The following is a 22,169-nucleotide window of genomic DNA, read 5'->3' as shown; positions in this document are numbered from 1 at the left end:
AGTTTCATGGGCCGCGGCTGTACAGAAAACTCTATTGCGCCGAAGAACTTCGGTGCATTTTTTACTTTTTATCGTCTTTCCATTTACCGTAGAGATATAGATAAAGTTTATAATCTGCCAGACTTTACTGGTGTTCCTGATTCCACAGACCTTGGCTGCGAACATGAGAGCCCCTCCAAAAAAGTTCTCCGCATCTCCTAACTGACCCCCCATGTCTGACCATCATCAATTGGCTTCGAGAGTTACTTAGTCCTAGTGTAAGCGATTTGTTTATCAGAGCGCAGATATCGTCATGCGGTTGGGCTGATACGGTGCCACAGTGCCGAGTACCGTAGGCTTTTCCTCTGCCGTACAGTAGAACTGTGAAAGAGTTTTCATGTCAGTGATACTGAAGATGACCGTAAGTTCAAGAGAGGCTGTAATACTACCACTTTGAAGCGCCATACACCATGGCCTTCGTTTTCCTTATATACGCCCCTCTTTATTTAGTTTAATATTTTACTTAAATTTTTATTTATTTATTAATGTTTGTTTTTCTGTTTTTCTAATAACTGATCTCCTCTTTCTGTATTTCTCAGTACCTCGTTCTTTCGAATGAACACCATATTCTTTGGAAGCTTGAATTTCAAGTCAATGGCCCTTGTGGGTTTGTTCCATATGAATAGGGTCCATTTTAATAATAATAATAATAATAATAATAATAATAATAATAATAATAATTTTTTTTTATTGGTCTTGATTCACTGGTAAATTCTTTTCGCTTTTGATCATTTGTTACAAATGGGCATTCTATTGTGTGGATGGGCAGTGGCTGCCCATCCAAGAACTGACCAGACTCAATATTGAGTGGCTTCATTAATAGAGAGATGAGCATTGTAGCGAGTGTTTTATTGCCTGACATTTCTTGGTGGTCACCCATCCAGGCGTTGGTCAAATTCAAAGTTGCTCACCAGCTGCGGCCAGTGTAGTGAATGTGCTCTTATTACAGGCTTGTTGCAACAATTTTTTTTTTTTTTTTTTTTAGTTTGGGTTTAGGTTTGGCATAAGTTTACAAGTGCTTACGATACAAAAGTTAATAACAATCATAATCGTAATGTTGATGTCCAGTATGCTGATGATGGGAATGAGGAGAATATAAATAGTCAATAACGTAAGGATGATATGTTATTATCATATTAAAAAGATAGGTAGTATATTATTAAGGTTTGTCATGCTGAGGATATTGGAAGTCGAACGATGAAGGGAACGGTTTATAATTTTGAAATGTTTGAAAGAAGAAAAAGAGCGGGGACCGAGAGAGTAGTAGTAGTAGTAGTAGTAGTAGTAGTAGTAGTAGTAGTAGTAGTAAGATGAAGTTCACAGCCACTTTCTTAATTTAACTGTTGAGTTAAGAAGAATGAACACCCAGTACAGAAAATTCCCACAGCATTAGTTCCTGTAGGCACCTATACAGAATGCGCATCAGCAGGGCGTTGGACTCCCCTACATACGGTGCGCCTTTCACCTTATCTTGCAGGCTTTTGCTTTACTGTTATAATTGCATTGAACAGTAAGCGACAATATAATGCAACAGAGAGATAAATAAAACAAGATATGTAAGATAACATACGTGCCGCTGGTGATGTCTTTGTGTTTACTGAACAGGTTTTGAGGCAGTAGACTTTTTTTTATCTCATTGTGACCCTTTGCCATTTTCACCAGATCCTAAGGCCTGTTGTGAGTCGCAGCAATAAGCTTATGCACCAACATTCTCTGGCATTTTCTGAATGTCTTTCATCCAGACACTTTTCAGACCTTAATATTTTACTTACAGTTTTATTTTTTCTTAATTTGTCAATTAATCTGTTTTCCTAATAACTAATCTCCTCTTTCTGTATTTCCCATTACCATCTGTTACTTCTTTCTTTGGAAGATTGAATTTCAAGTTAATGACCCCTGTGGGCTTGTTCCATATGTATAAGGTTCATCTTTTAAATAATAATAATAATAATAATAATAATAATAAAAATAATAATAATAATAATAATGCTGACGAAAATTACCAAAGACCGTTTCTTAAGTGCACCGATGGTGCGACCAAACAGTACAGTATATAGTCCCTTCTATTCAGTGGCAGTCTCCATTCAAATACTAAGTGCAACGTCGGTTAATTACACTCACAGGAAGGCCAATTCTGGTGGAAGTTTCCATAACACTTGTTCTGTTATCTCTGCGACGCCCCATTCTTGATTCAGCGGTGGTCAGATGACGATCATGCGATGATTTCTCTCTCTCTCTCTCTCTCTCTCTCTCTCTCTCTCTCTCTCTCTCTCTCTCTCTCTCTCTCTCTTTCGAAAACTGGCAGATGAATCTAGGTAATAGACTGCCTTGTCTTTCAGCAAACTCTGCATGCCATTGAGTTCAAAGTATTCAGTCATTGCTCTCTCTCTCTCTCTCTCTCTCTCTCTCTCTCTCTCTCTCTCATTCTCTCTCTCTCTCTCTCTCTCTCTCTCTCTCTCCCCCCCTTTTTTTTCTACAAAATGTAAGTCGCTAAAGCAATCCGTGTCTGTCCTTCAGCTTGGCTTAACACATGCAATTGCTGATTAGACATGCAATATTCGATTGAGACGGTAACTTCTCTTCGTGCTTGCGCGGACGTAGTGGATCATAGAACACTAACGATGAATATTATTATTATTATTATTATTATTATTATTATTATTATTATTATTATTATTATTGGTGGTGGAAAATGACTACGGATGTAAGAATGAATATATAATTTAAAAATATAAATGCACTGTGTAGTGACTCATGTGATGATGATGATGATGATTATTATTATTATTATTAGTAGTAGTAGTAGTAATAGTAAGATGAAGTTCACAGCCACTTTCTTGATTTAACAGCGGAGTTAAGAAGTATGAACACCCAGTACAGAAAATTCCCACAGTACTATAGTCTCTGTAGACACCTATACAGAATGCTCATCAGCAGGGGGTTGGACTCCCCTACATACGGTGCGCCATTCCTTTATCTTGCAGGGTCTTGCTTTACTGTTATAATTGCATTGAACAGTAAGCGGTTTTCTCCTAAGGTTTGATGGCTCCATTCATGCTTCAACTATTGAAATGTGGACAAGTCCCTTGGTAAGAAAATTCCACATCAGGCGTTTTCTCTACCTACACAAGGCTGATCAACATCTAGTCGAACTACCTACAAAAACTCCCCCGATTACCTCTATGTTGTTATTGTTGTTATTATTATTATTATTATTATTATTATTATTATTATTATTATTATTATTAACGACGCGTGTCAAATATTAAAGACAAGAAGACAAAGGCAATGAAAATAAAGTAAAATGTAAAAAATAAGAAAGATTACGAAAACAAACGAACCTATTATTATTATTATTATTATTATTATTATTATTATTATTATTATTATTATTATTATTATTACTCATAACGACGGATGCCAAATACTAAAGAAAATACAGTAAAATGTAAAAAATAAGCAAGATTACGAAAGTAAACGATCCAAGTACTGCGTACAAGAACAAATAGTTGAAAAATAGATAAGCGGACATCTTGAACGGGATATGTTGGGTTATCTTGACAGAGTATTATAATCACTGTTGGCTTTGCGATTATCATTTGCGGCCCAGTGTTGTTCACACCAGACTCCTAAAGCATGTTGTAAGTTTAAAGCCTGACAATCAGAAATTGTTTTCTTACGTACACTGTTCGAGAGACCACAGCCGAACAGTGAACGCGTTGCTCCCTTCCATTCATTAGTGGACACCCTTCCACCTACTGACCAGGCTGACCACCGGACTCTTAACGTCTGTTGTACGTTTCAGTGACTTTTATATTTTTCCAAGTATGGTAATTAACTCTACGGCGGAGTTAGAAAGTGTGATAAAGCCTTATGGATGTAACTGAGTGCCTGTGAGTAGGCTACACCTTCAACATTTCTTTACTATTCATCCTTTTACTAAGTTCATTCTCTCTCTCTCTCTCTCTCTCTCTCTCTCTCTCTCTCTCTCTCTCTCTCTCTCTCTCTCTCTCTCTCAATGATACTGAATTAGGAAAATCGTATGATGTGAAGTGACCTTGTGCTAGCGCAATAGATCACAATTAGGTCCAAAAGCCAGCAGAGAGAGAGAGAGAGAGAGAGAGAGAGAGAGAGAGAGAGAGAATTGAGGAGAAGAATGAGTAAGAACTTTATGAGAAACATAATCATTTTGTTGCTTTATTGTTTCTGTTTCATTATTTCCTCACAAGAATAACGATTTTTTTTTTTTTGCATAAGTGGGACCCCAGATCCTTTTTGCTATAATGTTCTCATAAGCGTTAAATAGACTATAGAAATTAAGAAATAGCATCCAGAAATCTTCTATACTGAAAAAGATTAATGAAGATAATTCTTGGATATATAATTTTCCTTGAATATCTTCTACTACTTACCAACGCCATTCCTGAATACACAGTTTTCCCTGGTAGAATACTGATGCTGTAGGCTCTCTCTCTCTCTCTCTCTCTCTCTCTCTCTCTCTCTCTCTCTCTCTCTCTCTCTCTCTCTCTCTCTCTCAATCGTCATTCTTTCTTCAGTCGTCACCATTTTCCTTCAGGATCATCATCATCATCATCACCATCAAGATCTTCCACTTCCCCAAGAGTGGATGCTGCATTCCTACGGGCAAGTTTTTTCCTTTGCCCTTTTTTTTTTTTTCTACGGACGTTTCACTCAGCGAGAACCAGCCTTGCCATATCTGGGTCGCCGTGTGTTGCAGAACTTTGGGGGCAATTCATCTGCAGACGAGTTCCCTGGCGTCTCATTGATCTGGTGGCAGTCAATAACCAGGTCACGTGTGACGGTTTGCGTGTCTGTTCACTCGACTTCTGTATTTTTTGACAGGTTTTAACCACAGAGGAAAGTGTGTACCCTCGCGACGGACCCAGGGCCGGATACAAGGGGAGGGTTCTAAAAACGTATCATGAAATTTGTAACAAGCCTTAAAGATCTGTTGCAAATGTTGAATGGGTGTTTGTGAATTCACACATTGAAATTTATGGTCATTTTAAAGTTTGTGCAAGTGTACGTGTGCATGTGTACTTAAGCAGTATAATGTTTAGGTGTCTAGAAATGCGTATTTGTGTAAGTCTCTCAATAAAATCTCTGAAATCAACACTGACTAATTCTAATTCTAATAATCCTATATCAAGAGCTTTTGAACATTTGCCAGCTTCTTTAATATAAAAGTACTTAGCTCGCGTCCCCTATTTACTGAAATCTGGCATAGTTTTATTTATTCGAACACTCGTATTTTGAGCCCTCTATATTTGTATCGAGAATCACATGATGGCAAAGCTAAATTATATGTGTACTATATATAGTAGACGGGTTTTTTTTATGAATTACGCGAGTATAAATTTATGGCTTGTAATCCGTTTTACCGAGTGATCACGGTTTCCTAAATTGAATCTGTGCCTTTTGAAACTGAAGCCCGTAGGGGGTTAGTGCCGTCAGTGCACCTCGCTCGGTACACTGTAGGCATTACTTAAGGGTCTTTGCAGCGTCCCTTCGGCTCTTAGCTGCAACCCGTTTCATTCCTTTTACTGTATCTTTGTTCATATTCTCTCCCTTCTATCTGACTTTCCGCCCTTTCTAACAACTGCTTCAAAGTGCAACTGCGAGGTTTTCCGCCTGTTGTATCTTTCAGACCTTCTTCCTGTCAATTTCCCTTTCAGCGCTTCATGACCTCTTAGGTCCCAGCTCTAGGCCTTTGGCCTAAATTCTATATTCTATCTTTGAAACTGAACGACGGCACACGCGCAAAACTTGTAAGGTGATATGAAATGGGAAACAGATTTGAGCAAAATCGGAGACCCCAGTTTGATATCTCTTGCGAAAGAATACCGAGCAGATTACTGACCAGTCCCGAAAGGTTATGTATTCTAGATGCGTCCAGCAAAAGGTTTTAGATTCTACCTGAGACCAGTGTTCAGAATATAACCATGTTAAAGTTTCAGATGCAATGGCTATTGGACGGGAAAAGGGACTTTTATATAACTCGACACCAAAGAGTAAAATCTCCAAAGTTCTGGGGTTGTCAACAAAGCAATAAAAATGTGTAAATCTTGGTCCACCCTTTAATGTGACTTGCATGACCCACTGTACTATAAATGGATCTAAATGCTCTTTGCAGCATCTGTTAGGTTCATCTGCATTGCTTCCAGCCTTTAACTTTTCATCTGTCCCCCTCTTCCTTAGCTGTCCAACTTCTTTATTTGGTTCCATTTTAAAATCTCACTCCAGGACTAATTCTTCTTGGGCGTCCGATTTGATTCGAGCTGAAGAAGAAGAATTCTTGTGAGTCCGATTTGATTAGAGCAGAAGAAGAAGAAGAAGAAGAAGAAAACCAAAAAGTGGCAGCGCAATCTGCTCGATTTAAATCTTGAAAAATTGACCTTCCCCACAATGATAAAGAACTCAGGGTACCACTTATAAGAAATAAGAGAGAAGAGGAGGAACACGTGAAAAATAGAGTAAGAAATTATGAAGTACAAAAAGTGACAGAATTCAAATACCTGGGTGAATAGTACTCCAAGAAAGGTGATCATAAACTAAGCGCAAATGAAATTCATAACTCATTAGATTATGAAACATGGTATTGTAGGAGATATGGCCCGAGAAATAAGAATTAAGATATTTGAAAACAGTGGTCATTTCTAATAGCGTTGCCAATGTAGATACCTGTAGAAAAATAAAGGAAAGAGAAATGAAGGAATCATACAAGGAATTCTGGAAAAAACTAATGACGGAAAGAGGTATATGACCTGTTGGAAACAGACCAGAGCTTGAAAAATAGTGCTGTATCATAGCAGCAGAAAGGAACAGGCTAGTGAAGGAGGACGTACAAGACCTAATAAGGAAACCCCATAAATACAGCTGGGGAGAAAGTGAGATGTCTACATGAAAGATACGAAATTAATGTAGAACTAAAACGGCATACAAAACGTAAGCTTCAAAAGGAATGTAAGGATAGGATTGAGAAGGAAATTTATAAGAGAGTGTGAAAGCTATTCACTTTATGGGAGGGTAGAAGGAAATGTGTAGATGAATTAGGTACAATTGTAGCCGTACTGATGAAGACCGGACTAAATATGCTGGAATTAAAATGCAAAAGTAGAAGGGACAATGAAGATGTGAGTTGTGAATAGTTCTTAAGGGTTGAACGGGAAATAACAATATACTGTATTTGATTGAGAAAGTCTTCAGGGTTGAATCTCAAAAACACTGACAGGCACTAGAAAACCCAATATATATATATATATATATATATATATATATATATATATATATATATATATATATATATATATATTTATAATTTACACACATATAGAATTTTATATTTTCCTTTATCCCCTTAACTGTTTGGTTATTTTTCATTATTTTTCAAAAGTTAATGTACATCAAAGTTATCCATGGCCTTTAACTTTTGAGTCGAAGTTGAGACCATTTCCCAAAAAACAAAAGGTCAATTTCATTTTTAATTGGCTCTCTATATAAGATAAATAATATTTATATATATATATATATATATATATATATATATATATATATATATATATATATATATATATATATATATATATATCACAAAAAGTTAAAGACCATTGATAACTTTGATGTACATTAATCGAAAAAAACTACAAATAATCACACATTTAAGGGGTGCGGCAGAAAAAATTAAGAGAGAGAGAGAGAGAGAGAGAGAGAGAGAGAGAGAGAGAGAGAGAGAGAGCCTGAAGACGATACGGCGGTTTTCCTTGTTAAGTAAGATTTATCGATACCAAAGGTGTTAGATATCCGAACTTGATAGCAATAATGATAACATGACAAAATAAAAAAGAAAAGTAAACTTTTAAGGGACGCCCCAAAGTATAACTCACCTCTTCTCCCGAGAAGTCATCAAAACGATGTTTTTTTTTTTTTTTTTTTTAGTTTCCTGTAAAAGAAAACTATAGAGCTGCCTATTTGTCTGCCCGTCCGCACTTTTTCTGTCCGCCCTCAGATCTTAAAACTACTCAGGCTAGCGGGCTACAAATTGGTATGTTGAACATCCACCCTCCTACCATCAAGCATACCAAATTGCAGTCCTCTAGCCTCAGTAGTTTTTATTTTAGTAAAGGTTAAAGTTAGTCATGATCGTGCGTCTGGCTGAAAATTTCATGGGCCTCGGCTGAGAGTTTCTTGGACCCTGGCGGAGAGTTTCATACAGCATTATACGCTGTACAGAAAACTCGATTGCGCTGAAGAAACTTCGGCCCATTTTTTACTTTTTTCGCCCTTCAGGATCTCAGGGAGAAGGTCAGTTCCATGGCAAATAATGTATTCTCGTCAACAGCAACAACAGCAAAGTAACCGTGACAAAAATAACTAGAAAATTCCCCATAGCTGTACATCCTTCGCATATCCTCAAGAGAGCGAGGTAAGGGGGAAAACAGTCCGTAGGCATCCTGTGTACTTTTTTATACGTAATAATAAAGACACATCCTGAAGAATTTATATATATATATATATATATATATATATATATATATATATATATATATATATATATATATATATATATATAAAGTTTTTCGCTATTATTTAGGTGCTTCATCTTTATATTTGTCAACAGATAAATATGCAGAGTGAAGTTAGATCTGCTGATTGCTTTAGCATGTGTGCAAGAGATTTCCATATTACTTACCACAATTCATGGCCTAGGTTTTAAATTCGCTATCCATGTGAGTCGGAAAATAGACATTTTTTCCACATCGCTAATCTATTGACCTCAGCAATGTCTATTTTTTCAAGGTTAATATTATTTAACAACGTACGAGGAGGAACAAAACTCCTTATCTTATTCGCTGCTGTAGTTGTAGAGGAAACCGTAACACTTCTTAAGAAATCTCGTTAGTATTTTTGTAACGGTCGATCTGGTCATTTAGTGCCATATCCTGAGTCTTCCCTCTCATATCCGGCTTATAACCACGAGATTCTTGATATGAAGACGCTACCTAAAGATGATACATACATTCTCGTGTCGAGGACGGCGAACTCTCCAATAAAATCTCCTTTTGTTGTCTTAAGAGTGTAAGAAAAAAACTTGAAGCAATGTAGACACATTTTATACTTTCATTAGAACCTATAACACATTATTTACATGGACCTTGGTTATTTTCAGTCGATTAATTTTTCTGTTGAGTGTTACTTAATGGTTCTTTTTAACAGGTATAAGGATCACGTGGAAAATAATTTTAAAATGCCCAATGGGACAGCACAGTCTTCCATAAGACGAAAATTTGCCATTCATAGAAGAATTAAAATATTCTACCACTTAACTTGAAAGTGTAAAATAATTCTCGTTTGCAAACACACATATTGGAATAATATACATATTCCCTCTTGCATTGAATACGCAGTTTTTGAGTAGGTTAATTTACATTTGCACTTGAATTAACATGGTAAGAAAACTAGCCATAGAAAAATAATAATATTTAGAGATAATACTAACAATTATGCCTCTCCTCCAGATCGTAGAATATATGACTTGGGTAGTTCAGTGAGTAGCCGAGTTGAAAAGGATAAAATCATGGAACTGTTATCTATACACAAAAGATATCCGTGTTGCATTAAAATTGTAATAGACTCACTTACCAAACATATTGATAAAATCTCTGTTGTAAATTTATTCTTTTACCAAATTAAAGTATTGATATTACGCTTATAAAATTGTAATAATTTAAAGATTAGCCAGAAGAATGGCTGAAAACGCCACCAAATCGGCTCTAACACTATGGAATCGCTTCGAGTACCGACTTCCGGCACCACTCAGTTCTTGTTGTATTTGTGTTGAGACCAGAGGACCAAGGCCCTTCTCCGTTCAAGGTTACGCCTCCTTATAGGATATGCCCGTGTCCTGTTTAGTTTTAACGTGAATTAAGACGGCTTCATTAACGCTTCCAAATGGAGCCCATGATGGTAGACGAAGCCACGAGACTGGGAGATGTGGTAGACGACGGTAGAGCTGCCGCAGTCTGTGTATTGAACACCAAACTGAATCCAATCATCGAGGACTACGTTATATCATCGAATGTTCTTGGTCTTGGCATAAACGGGAAGGTCGTCGAGTGTTTTAGCAAGAGAGATGAACGGAAATATGCTCTGAAGGTGAGATTACCAGTCTCCGTAGCACCCTGTTTTTTTTCTCTCCCTTTTTTTTTAACCTAAGGTATCCCAGCCAGTGGTAACTAAGCACCCGGTAGCCTAGGTACTCGGGTCAGGGCCCAGCTTAACCCGGACTACTTCTCTCATTTGGGCATCGGGTAACAAAAATAGGGTAAAATTTCGATCGACCGGGGCCTGGGTTAGGTAGGTAACCTTAACCTAAAACAGTCTGACCACCTTATCTTATGTTATCAAACATTCCACAAGTTGCGTCATGTAGAGGTTTCGTGTGGGGTTACATCAGGGCTATCCTTATGTAGGGTAGGTTAATTTCATGGCGAGTTGAAATGGTACAGCACCATTGGTCGAATGACTTGATGTTAGCCCGTGGTAATGGAATGTTTGTTTTACTGTAGCCTATATTCTTATGGAATGTGAAGAGTAGGCTAACATGTTGGTAAGAGAATTTGGCTTTGTGATTACTGGCTTATGTAGAGAGCCTTTGGAGGAGGAGGAGTGTGGGTCATCAGGAGGTGGGGGGACTGGGGGAAGAAGATGCGGTAGAACTATATAGTAGCTCCGCGGCGGCAACGGCACTATAACTTGACTTTTTGTACAGTTTTTTGGTTGCTAATTATGAATTTACCTTTAATTTTTGGTGCTTGAGTGTAATTAACCTATAATTAACCCTTGAAGTCCACCCAACAAGGGGTTTCCATACGCAATCTTCACACAGAGCACGGGTATGTCTGTTTCGAACGGTTCATATCCCGTCTGGTAGGTGCAATAACTTGTTAACGTATGGGTACCCAACACCCCCCGGGCCAGTACTAAACACAGCAAAGGGACATTCCATTTGGCCGACAACAAACAGATGCACTGCCAGTATCAGAACCCCTAAAAGTGTAGAAAAAAACCAGCTGAAAAGGTAAAAACAGGTGCGGAGCTAATATATAGAATTACCAAAGATGCAAGGAATGGAAGTAGATGGAGAAAGTTGACTCAAGCAGCCGACCCTGCTATACAGTGGGACCGATAAGGTCGAAAAAAAGAAGTAGTAGAAAGCCTTTGTAGATTTTGTAGTCCTTAGTTGATTATGTAGCATAATGTAATTCTAGAACTATACCTGTGCATCTTCAATCTCCTGGGTTATTTTTTCAACAGAAAGCAGTTTACCTGTACCCTAGAAAGCAGTATGTGAATGAACAGTTGTGAACTTGACCAGTGGCTGTATACACAGTAAGCGTTCAGCAAAGGTGTCAATGAATAGCCTAGTTTAGAAAGGATCATGGCATTGATGCATCTCATATTAGTATGCTGTATTGCTTGATTCTTTTTGTCCCCTAGCTGCACCCACTTTATAGCCTTTTACTTTACCTCCATTCCTGGTTCCTTTCTACATTCTTGCTTTCCAGGCATTAATTATTACTTCAAGTGCAAATGTAAGGTTTTCTCCCAGTTACACCTTTAGATCTTGTACCACCACAACTTTAATATCAGGTCTCTTTATCTTATTTTCCAACCACTCCAACTCCCTCTTTCCACACTCTTAAGCACTGAATGGCCAAAAGTCTGTGTATCATGATTTTATTTATGAAATAGTTTTTTGAAAAGTTGTTGCAACTTACAGCAATTGTGTATGCTGTGCTTGCGGTTGACCTGTTAATTGCTTCTTGGTTTTCTATTTACAGTACATCTGTAATCATAGATTGATCCTATGTTACAAAGCTTCATAATCACACTTATAACCAATATGTAACTGACCTTTTCTAAAGTTTCCTCTCCTCCATTCACTTTGTTTTTTCACAGCAGTATTGTTATTTAATGGGAAACCAAACTTATATGTTTTAACTTTAATTAGTTGTTATTTTGCATAGTGTAATTGTCAACTCATAGTTTACAAAAGCTGAGCTCACTTTTGAGCTGTATGGGATAAATCTAAGATTACTGGAGGAGGTATGAAACTTGGAGGCAGTGTTTAATTCAGCTACAAGTGCAAACAGTGTACAAGAGTGTTATTCATTGTAATAGATAAATTAGCCCAATTTTATTATAAATAAAATTACGTGATGGTTTACCTTTATGAGACCTCCTACAAAGCATTGCGATTTCTATCGGCAAACATAACCTAAAAATTACATGGATTTCCCTGAACCTTCAAACAAGAAAGAATCAGAACCAAAACAAAGGTCTACTACTCTTCCTGTAAAATGAAATTGCAAGTGAATGTGGCTTATGAAAATCAGTTGTGTAAGTCTAAGGGTAAAACTGAATAACAGAGTAAATGACTTGTGAGGCATGAATGCAGGTAGTTTAAATCATAGGCCTATGCCATAAAAAACCTTGTTAAGCTCAGTGATAGTTTAGGAGATGAATGACAGACCTGTCCAGTATCTCTGCATTTCTGGTTCAGATGGGAAGGTGGTGTCTGTAATGCAACTCTCTGATAAATGGTAATGATTCTAAATTATATCTGATGTTTTGACTGTACATTCATGTCCTGTAATTAGCAAAGTTGGTAAGGGATGATGCTGTACTTATTTACAATCATCATGTGTAACAAACATTAATTGAGCATGCTATGCATGCATTATGCATTGGGTTTTGTCAGAATAATATTGTTTATGGATGGATAATGCATTAATATGCTACGCTGCATAGGCCCAATATTCTAACTACTTTGACATTCAAAGCATATTGTTTAACAATATTGATGCAGCAGTGATTATATGGTACAGTATTTTTTAGCAGCATTTCATGTCATTAATTTTGTGTGCTCGCATACAGTATGTGTGTCGTATAGGCTATCAGGAGAGAGAGAGAGAGAGAGAGAGCATACCATTTCTTTGCCTTTGTATAATACGGTAGTAACTGTGACACATGAAGCACATTACCTCAAATCTACTGTATGGAAATTTTTAGCAGTTCATTATTCTCATTCATTGCGCGTTTATATTGATGTATGTCTGAAGCTAGTGAGGTTAGGAAAATTGAATAAATGTAATAAAAAATTATAAAAATATAGAGAGAGAGAGAGTTACATACAGTACACTTAATAAACTTTTTATAATACTGGTAGTTATTGTAAAACTTGAATCATGTTTTAAAACTAACTAGTGTACTATATATACTGTATTACATATTATGGTAACAGTTCATGAATTACATTCAGTATTTTTCAGTGAGAGATACTGTATCATTGTTAATTTGACAGTGCTTGATGCATAGTGTAGAACATGCTGTAATGTGTAGTACAGTATATAAACAATATGTAATTTATTCATTACATGCAGTATGTTGTGCCCATCACTATATGTTAGGCATTTTTTGTCAGAGAAAGTGAGTAAGTTACATAGAACTGTAATTATCACAATTAGCAACAGCAAAATAGAGCCCTATCTAGCTCATGTATATAAAGTAACAAACAAGATAACAAAGAATAAACAGAATTGCATTAAGTTGTAAAATAAAAGAAAACGTAAAGTGCTATGGTTTTCTCCACATTATGCATGCAACACCATTACCAAAGTGTTTTTGTTAGTACTCCACTGACTATTTTAATGATGCAGTATTAACAGTACCGCAGGTAGCTGTTATTTCATTGCTATGTTCCACTGAACTGGACAATTTATGTACAAACCTGTATTCAGTTACCATACATTGCACTTCACAACTTGCAATAATTTTAGCATAATTTTGTGGACATTCCATCATAAATTACATTTTTGTATGCTACTTTTTCAGTTTCTGTTCAAAGTTATTACACACCAGGGTTGGCCTTATTTTAGTGCAGACATTTGGAAAGTGTTTTGTTAAAAACTTTAGAATAGCATACTATGAAATATTATGTAACCAGAATATTTGATTGTCCTTCAGAATCATAGACAAAGTTTTGTAATTTATCAAAAAACAGTTGCCAGGAAAATGTGACTGTCATATCCTCAGAGAAAGAATCCATGCACCATAGTTTGAATGATGAAATCATTGCTTGCAAGTCCTTTCATTGGGTATAAGTAGGTTTCATTATTCTTGGAGTGTACTGTGCAGTTACACAATAGCTTGGGTGTAGGCTAGTTCTTCTTAAGCTGTGTACGGTAGTAAGGTTGAGAATGGTATGTTTTGTCATGGTTGGAGGAAGACAGAGCAAGGGTTTATAGTAGAAATTCTGTACATACAAAGGGGACTAAACCAGGTGGTTTTATATGTTGACATTTTATTTGGGTAATTAAGTACTTATTTAAAATACATTCTGGTTTGTATAGTTTTTATTTCCAATATGAATTCACCTACTACTGTGAAATACTGTTCATGAGTTAGGCTGTAGATGTAGCTTGTTAGCCTAGCTAGCAGTAAAGTGCAGTGTACTATTCTTTGGTTCTAGGTAGGCTAACTGGTACTGGTCTCGTGTTAGCCTTGTATTTCTTTTAATAATAGGTATAGGCTACATTAGTAGAGTATATATTGTAGTTGTATTGGTCACATTTTTACCTCGTGTTTTTTCAGTTCAAATGTCTGTTTATGAAAGAACCATGAAGTAATGTATTGGAAGCCAATGCCCTTAAGGGACTTTTATTTTATTAGAAATTTTGTAAATTTTTTTTATGAATAAGTAGCCTCATTTCCATGATATATAGCTCTCATATGTTAGTTTTGAAACATGCATAGATAAATACATCCCATTTTGCAGAGGCCTTGCCTACATTCATATTTGATGTGTTGACATCTTTTCCCTTAGCCTGCTCCACCTTATAAACAAATTTAGGCACTGTATCTGTTGATGAAATCAACATGTAACCTTAATTCATGTAATCTTTCTAAGGTTTTAGAATTAAGTTATAGACCATGAAGTACCTTTATGCATGCTTATTAGTTTTTCATAACTTCTCTTCAACTAGTATTGATCTGCAAACAGGGTAGCTATTACTGTAGTTACTCAGCAAAGTTTTTTTTTACATTGCAGTGGTCAATTTCCCGATTGCTTTGCTTTGGCAAGAGTTAGAATTGCTGTTTGATACCATTCTGTAAATATTTTGTTTGAAAGATTATGAAAAATAGTTATGGTAAAATTAAGCCTTGTGATTTTGTAAGTCATTGTTTATATCCACTAAGAAATATAAAGAAATCAGAATTTAAAATGCGTGAGAGTACTTGAAACATGGACTCTTAGTCAGCTTCTCAGTTTGGACCAAATCTAATGTTGTTGGATAGAAATGGCATTGTATTACAGAGACCAAAAGGTTGTTGGTGACCTCTTTTGTGAAAACCAGGATAATGTTTTTATGAGGATGGCTTTCTTTATTTAAATGTGTTCAGGAGCAGGTGAGAATGAAATGTTTTCATGTTTGTTTTTGCAGAATAGCTTAACTTTTACATTAACGTCACAGATTATAGATAGTTATCTACAGTATCATTAAAGATAATGCTCAGGTAGGGCTACCTTTAACCTACTGAGAATTTTAATTTTCCCTAAAAGGAACGAGGTAACGCTCACCCCAATTAGTAGTTCGTTCTGGTTCTCGTATACTGTACTTGAAGGAACAGAATATTAATAAAGTTACTTTTTTATATGACTTTAATCCAAAAATAATATTTATATCACATATTTACGTACTCATTTTCATAAAGGTTAATGGAGTTGTGTCTATGTTTAGTGAGAATTAGATATGTTTTTCTATAGAAAATTTGAAGTAGCTGCATCAGCTGGTAAGCACAAACTTTGAAACTTTTATGGATCATGCTACAGTACTCAAGACCTTGGAAAACATATGGTTTGTATTGATAATACAGTATCTGTAGCCTGCAGTGTAGGACAATTTTATATTAATGTATATACACAATGAAAGAATTGCCACCAAGTTAAAGAGAAATCTACATAGCTAAGTGAAGTTACATATACCGAAGTGCTAACAAAAGCTGCCCATCTGGATAATTTGATTTAGTACTGTTCTGACTCTAAATGTAGAAAAGGGAAGCGACACTCAGTTGAGTCCACTATCTTTGTTCTACCACTCATATGGCAGGTAAACTTGTGTCTGCTAACCTATTAATAATACTAATTTACTGTGTTAAAAAAAGTTTCTAATTTTTTGATACAGTATAGATTGGTCTAGAGATGAAGATTTTATTGGTGTATAAATCCAGGTTTTGTTGCTTTATCATCAGTTCACTCTGCAATACAGTGCAGTACTGTATATGCCCACTCCCTTAGGGGGTTAGTTCTGCCATTGCACTGTAGTCATCACTTAAGGTTCTTTGCGGTGTCCCTTCAGCCCCTAGCTGCAACCCCTTTCATTCCTTTTACTGTACCTCCATTCATATTCTCTTTTATCTTGCTATCCATCCTCTCCTAGCAATTGTTTCATAGTGCAACTGCAGGGTTTTTCTCCTGTTGCACCATTCAAACCTTTCTACTCTTTCAATGCTGCATATAACAGAAATTTTATATTCCTTCCATCCTGTGTATGCCTACAGATATTTTCTTTGTTTTTCAGGTTCTTCGAGATTGTCCCAAGGCTAGGCGTGAAGTTGATCTCCATTGTCGAGCCTCTTCCTGTCCTCATGTTGTGTGCATTAGTGATGTTTACGAAAATGTTTACAACAACCAGAAGTGTTTATTGGTAGTTATGGAATGGTAAGTTTGTTGTTTTTCTTGTCATAGTTAGATTATTGCCAAATTCCTCATTTATAGTGTCATTCATTAAATATTAACCCGTCAGTTTTAGTGATAATAATATTCATACTGTTGTGTCCAGGGTCTCACAGAGACAATGAAATTTTGTGTTCATTGTGGAAGAAATTAAGGTTTTTATTGAATATACAATATTCTTTTGACATTCAGTAATTAATCAAAGCTTTAGATGCTCTGTATATTTATACTTTGTATAGTACCCCAGATGTAACATTTTCCTTTTCTTTATTTTCTGTCTCTATCAGGGATGAATTCAAGTACTGGTGGTTTTACTTTTGGACAAATATTAGAGACCCAATTAACTTTACAGGTATAGATTTTTCAAAAAGTTCAATTACAAGTCAGAAGGGTATACTTGAGACTTATGTGGTTGATGACTAATGCTGTTTGTATTGTTTTAACCTCTTCACCATGTAATAATGGGGAACTTTATTTTTTTTCTAAATATGGTACCTTACTGGTGGGCATTGTATGTCTGGTTTAGGCTTTGACCTACAGTATGTTTGATTTCATCATTTTGTGATATTTTCCTTGAAGTTGTTTCTTGTGCATAAGGAAATACGTAAATATATGAATTCCTATGAATGGAAAAGTTGTAGGTTTTATCCTGTAATGGGGATAACGTGTTTAGTATACTATGTGACATATCCATTACACTATATAGTTCCTTATTGGGCGAGTCAGTAGAGTTGTTAGGCTGGCACTTCATGGTTCAAGTTCGAGTCTCGGCCGGCTGATGAAGAATTAGAGGAATTTATTTCTGGTGATAGAAATTCATTTCTCGCTATAATATGGATTTAGGATTAAGCTAATAAGCTGCTTAGGTCCGTTGCTGCTGGTAACCAGTTGGTTTCTTGTACGTAAAATAAGTCTGATCCTTCGGCCCGGCACTGGGAGAGCTGTTAATCAGCTCAGTGGTCTGGTAAAACTAAGGTATACTTAACATTACACTGTATGAAGAACTTGACTGCATTATTATTATTATTATTATTATTATTATTATTATTATTATTATTATTATTATTATTATTCAGAAGATGAACCTTATTCATATAGAACAAGCCCGCAGGGGCTGCTGACTTGAAAGTCAAGCTTCCAAAGTATATGATGTTCATTAGAAAGAAGTAACAGAAGATCACAGGAAATACAGAAAAAAGAGATGAGTTATTAGAAAAGGAAAAATAATTTAACAAATTCATAAACTGTTAATTGACCCAAGTCATTTTATTTGATTTCTTCTTATCATTCCCATGCAGAATTAAGAACTCTTTCTTCCCTTGAGTTTTCAGAATCCTTGTACAGTACCTGCTTCTTTTTTAAAATGCAGGTACCATATATCACTGCCTGTTTCTGGGTCTTCGCTGTAAGAAAAAACTTTTTCTTATGATTGGGAAATTAGTAAGGAGATGAATTGTTTCCATTGACGTCTGGTTGCAGTATTTTACTATACTGAAGGAGGAATGTGTCAGATTTCATGGATTTTGGCATTAAGACTTTTTTTTAAAGTCAGTGCATTACAGTACTTGAGTGCTTTTTATGTTTGCACTAGCTCAGTTTAGTCAGCAGAGTCTGGTAAATAATATTTAAACTACCTCATGAATAAATCTTTTTAAACTTTCGAAAGTTCTTGTATATAAATGTATAAGAAGGAGATGGAGGCCTGCATCTTGTTTGAGACTTACTTTTATTCACACTTTGGTGATGAGCTTTGTAGTAGATCCTACTTGACTTATTACTAATGTCACAAGTAGTGTATCTTTCACTCTCATGGTTATGCTGTGAACTGGACCTTATTTGATTGTGCCATTTCCTTATTCATGACATTTGTCCCCTTCTTAACTTTATGTTCACATGTAACTTTTCAGTATCAGACTAAACAGCATATAGTTCTAAGAATTATATGCATTTCTAGAAAAAGTAGACAGTTTGATTCTGTGATCTTCATTGGTATGCACCTTATAATGATTGTAACCTTTATCATCAACTTTGCTTTTGACTAACTAAAACCTTAACATGAATTTGTTTGTACAGTGAGTTTTATATATATATATATATTTATATTTATTTATTTATTAATTTTTTGTACAGTACAGCGAAATACTAAAAAACCATCAATGTTATCTTGGCAAACCTTGATATTCATTATTGATCACGTTGATATGTCGTGTCAAGATTGTGTCTAGCATCAGTAGTAGTTGTGTTTTTTTTTACTAATTTCTTTCATAAATCTTATGTTGAAGTAAATAGGAATCTTACTTTTTTCAGTACAGTATGTGTACTGTTGTAAACCTTGATTGTAGGTCTTAGTAATTTATTATCATTTAAAAGTTTCTTTTAGCATCTGTTACTGTAAGCTTAAATGTGGTTTTATGATGAAAGATTTTATCTTTTAGGGTTTCTCATTCATGGATTACTGTAAACTGCTTCATATGGAAATAGTGTCTTTAAAGTTGGCTGGCAGGGGTAACAGTATATCAATACTGTATAGTGTTCTTTTGGAGTTGGTGGCAAAATTCTGCCTTTGTTGTGTATATATGTATGTGTGTGGGGCATTCAGGAGGCTTATCCTTCCCAAACTGGTACTGCCATCCATCAGTAACTGATTTACGTAGGATGACAGTGTAACATGGTTAATTGGAATCTAAACAATGCCAGGCATGAATTGACTTGAAGTCCTTTCTTTGCAAAGTTTAAAGTTCATTTAAAGCTGACGTTATAGAAGGGGGAAGCTGTATTGAAGTTACAATATTGATTTCGAGATTTTTTTTATTTTAAATTTTTTTTCCTGTTACATTGACGAAGTCTGCCATTTTTACTGTATGTAATAAATATATAATTTTTACTCTGTATAGTAAATCTCATTTTTATTCAAGTAGATTTCCAAAAGCTATTTATTTATTGCTCTGCAGTCATGAATAATATTCCTTTAATCCATGGAACATGAAGTCAGTTAGGAAGGTAAAAAGCAAGTTTTTAAAATATGAGTTGTTAATTTCACTTTTATTCCTATACTTTTAAGTCAGCATATAGTTTGTTCTGTAAGTCCCTAATCCTTTTAGTTGGGTAGATAGCTTACCGACTAGAAGAAAAATTGTGTTGTGTACATGACTTTAAATATCAGAGACTGACCTTAAGGCCAAGTATTGAGAACACTAGATCAAACTGGTACAGGGAAGTCCTAAGGAAAAGTGAGCAGAATAATTTTTATATTGTAAGAATAAGATACTGATTGATATCTATAATCTGAGAATAACAATTTCTCTTTTTATGTTGGAAATTACCTGATTGCCAGTTTAGTTTTTAAATCCTACTACTGAAAACAGTAAGAAATTAATTAACTTTGTACAGCGATCGGTAAACACACCCCTCTACATGATTAATTACTATAGCTCACAAATGGAAAAAGTATGGAATGTTAGTCATTTCTCTGGAAAAGGCTTGATTACTTATGATTAAAGGGGAAGGGAGGCTTTTGCTTGAACTTGTAGGTTATGAAAACCCTTATTTTATTGGTGTTTCTTCATTGCTTTATTGTGTCTAAGTTTTACTTTGGCAAATTCAAGGAAAAGTAATCTAACAGATAATATAAAATGTACCATGTATATTATTATTAGATAGTTTAACTAGAATACAAAGTCAAACAGTTCGCATGGCTGGTCGCACACGGCCTGTGTAAATGTACAGGTAGAAGTAAAAACATTATTTCTCAGTCAGTTTCCAATTTTTTTCATATTCTCAAAGAAATAAAGGGATGTGGTGCATTATTGTTTCACAAATTGGGAATGATGGATGAGAAGTTGATAGGTTTTAAAATGCTCTTCGTAAGAGTTTTTTTTAGAATCTCTCTCTCTCTCTCTCTCTCTCTCTCTCTCTCTCTCTCTCTCTCTCTCTCTCTCTCTCTCTCTCTCTCTCTCTCTCTCTCTCTCTCTCTCTCTCTCTCTCTCTCTCTCTCTCTCTCTCTCTCTCTCTCTCTCTCTCTCTCTCTCTCTCTCTCTCTCTCTCTCTCTCTTTGCTATTTTCAGGCAAACACTGCAGTTGTAACTTATAAATATCTTTTTTCTACATTTCATGAAATCATGTCTTTAACCCTTCTTCTGATAAAACCCAAGAGATTGGAATATTTGTGTAAAGTTTTCTTGTAAAGTTCCTAAAGTGAATCCAGACTAGCATATGTAATGGATGGGCAATTTTCTATACGTATATTGTGCAAAGTTCTCCCATAGGGAGTTGCTGCTTGAAATGCGCTAGCATGAAACTGTAAACAGTACTAAAGGGTCTGTGAATTCTCTCATCAGTCCCAGCTGCCTGTTTTCTGCCTTTGACCTTACACCTGCTTCTTTTTCTCTCTTTTCCTTCAGCTGCCCAACTTTTTATCTATACAATGCTTCAGTATTGAGAGTAAAATCTCCAATTATTCAAAAGAAAAAGACAGTGCCTTCATTGCAGTGGTGACTGTGCTTAGATTTGACCTAAATCTTGCAATTTGATTGAGTATTTTTGTTTCAGATTGATATCTAAATTACTGTAAGGTGTATGGTGTGTGACTTACGATCACTTCTAAGAGAATTGTAATTTAAAACTACTAATTGTGATACAATCCTATTTTATCAAGAAGTGATTTAGCCTATGATCTGAAGGGATATTCAAGCCAAGGTACTGAACTGCTTTTAGAATAAATGTTACAAATACATATAAGCAGTCTTACCAGAGGCAGCTTAGTTTTTTCTTTCTACCTCTGAGTTAATCACATAACACAAATAGTTTTAATAAGAGGACTATGCAGTATACTGAAATATAATGACATTTTTTTGGCTAGTAGGTAAAACTTATATATCTGTTTTCATAGCTTATTGAAATTAATTGGGAATTGTATTTTTAAGTTGTAATTTTCTTAGCAAATATAGCTGATTTTATTATCTAGGGCTGGTGAAACATATCTTTCTTTTATATTATCCAGTTTTTAGTCCTAGATAATATTCCATGTGGGGCTTCTCATTTTCTGGTTGAATAATACTGCTGTGTTAACCCTGTTGGGTGGCTTACGATACTTGATGGATTATCCACAATTGAGTCCTAGAGTTCCTTTTGACAATTTGTCATGTTCAGAGATATTCAGATCTTTAGCTTGACCCTTTGTTTCAGAGATATGCTTGTTTTTAATATACCACAGCAAAGTACAAAGTAAAATGTTGCTTATCACAGCTCTGACTCTCGGACAGACAGGACTCACAAAGTATGATATTTTACTGATGTGAGAAGAAATTGAACTAGG

The 22,169-nt window shown here is 35.5% G+C and overlaps 1 protein-coding gene across 3 annotated transcripts in view; it reads left to right on the top strand.

Moving 5' to 3' along the window:
* Positions 1-22,169, top strand: part of MAPk-Ak2 (MAP kinase-activated protein kinase 2) — a 363,081-nt gene that overhangs the window by 316,054 nt on the left and 24,858 nt on the right. For 2 of the 3 annotated variants that reach the window (XM_067100589.1, XM_067100587.1), the window contains exons 1-2: positions 9,832-10,212; positions 16,701-16,840. In XM_067100589.1, coding sequence (XP_066956690.1) covers positions 10,009-10,212; positions 16,701-16,840 — 344 coding nt within the window. In that variant the 5' untranslated portion in view covers positions 9,832-10,008. Of the gene's footprint in view, positions 1-9,831; positions 10,213-16,700; positions 16,841-22,169 lie in introns of those variants that run through there. The other variant, XM_067100588.1, reaches the window with a different exon arrangement.

Source organism: Macrobrachium rosenbergii, chromosome 56 (genome assembly GCF_040412425.1).
Source record: "Macrobrachium rosenbergii isolate ZJJX-2024 chromosome 56, ASM4041242v1, whole genome shotgun sequence".
NCBI classification, from domain to species: Eukaryota; Metazoa; Arthropoda; class Malacostraca; order Decapoda; family Palaemonidae; genus Macrobrachium; species Macrobrachium rosenbergii.
Note: the sequence above shows the minus strand (reverse complement) of the source record. Positions and strands in the feature narration are given on the sequence as shown.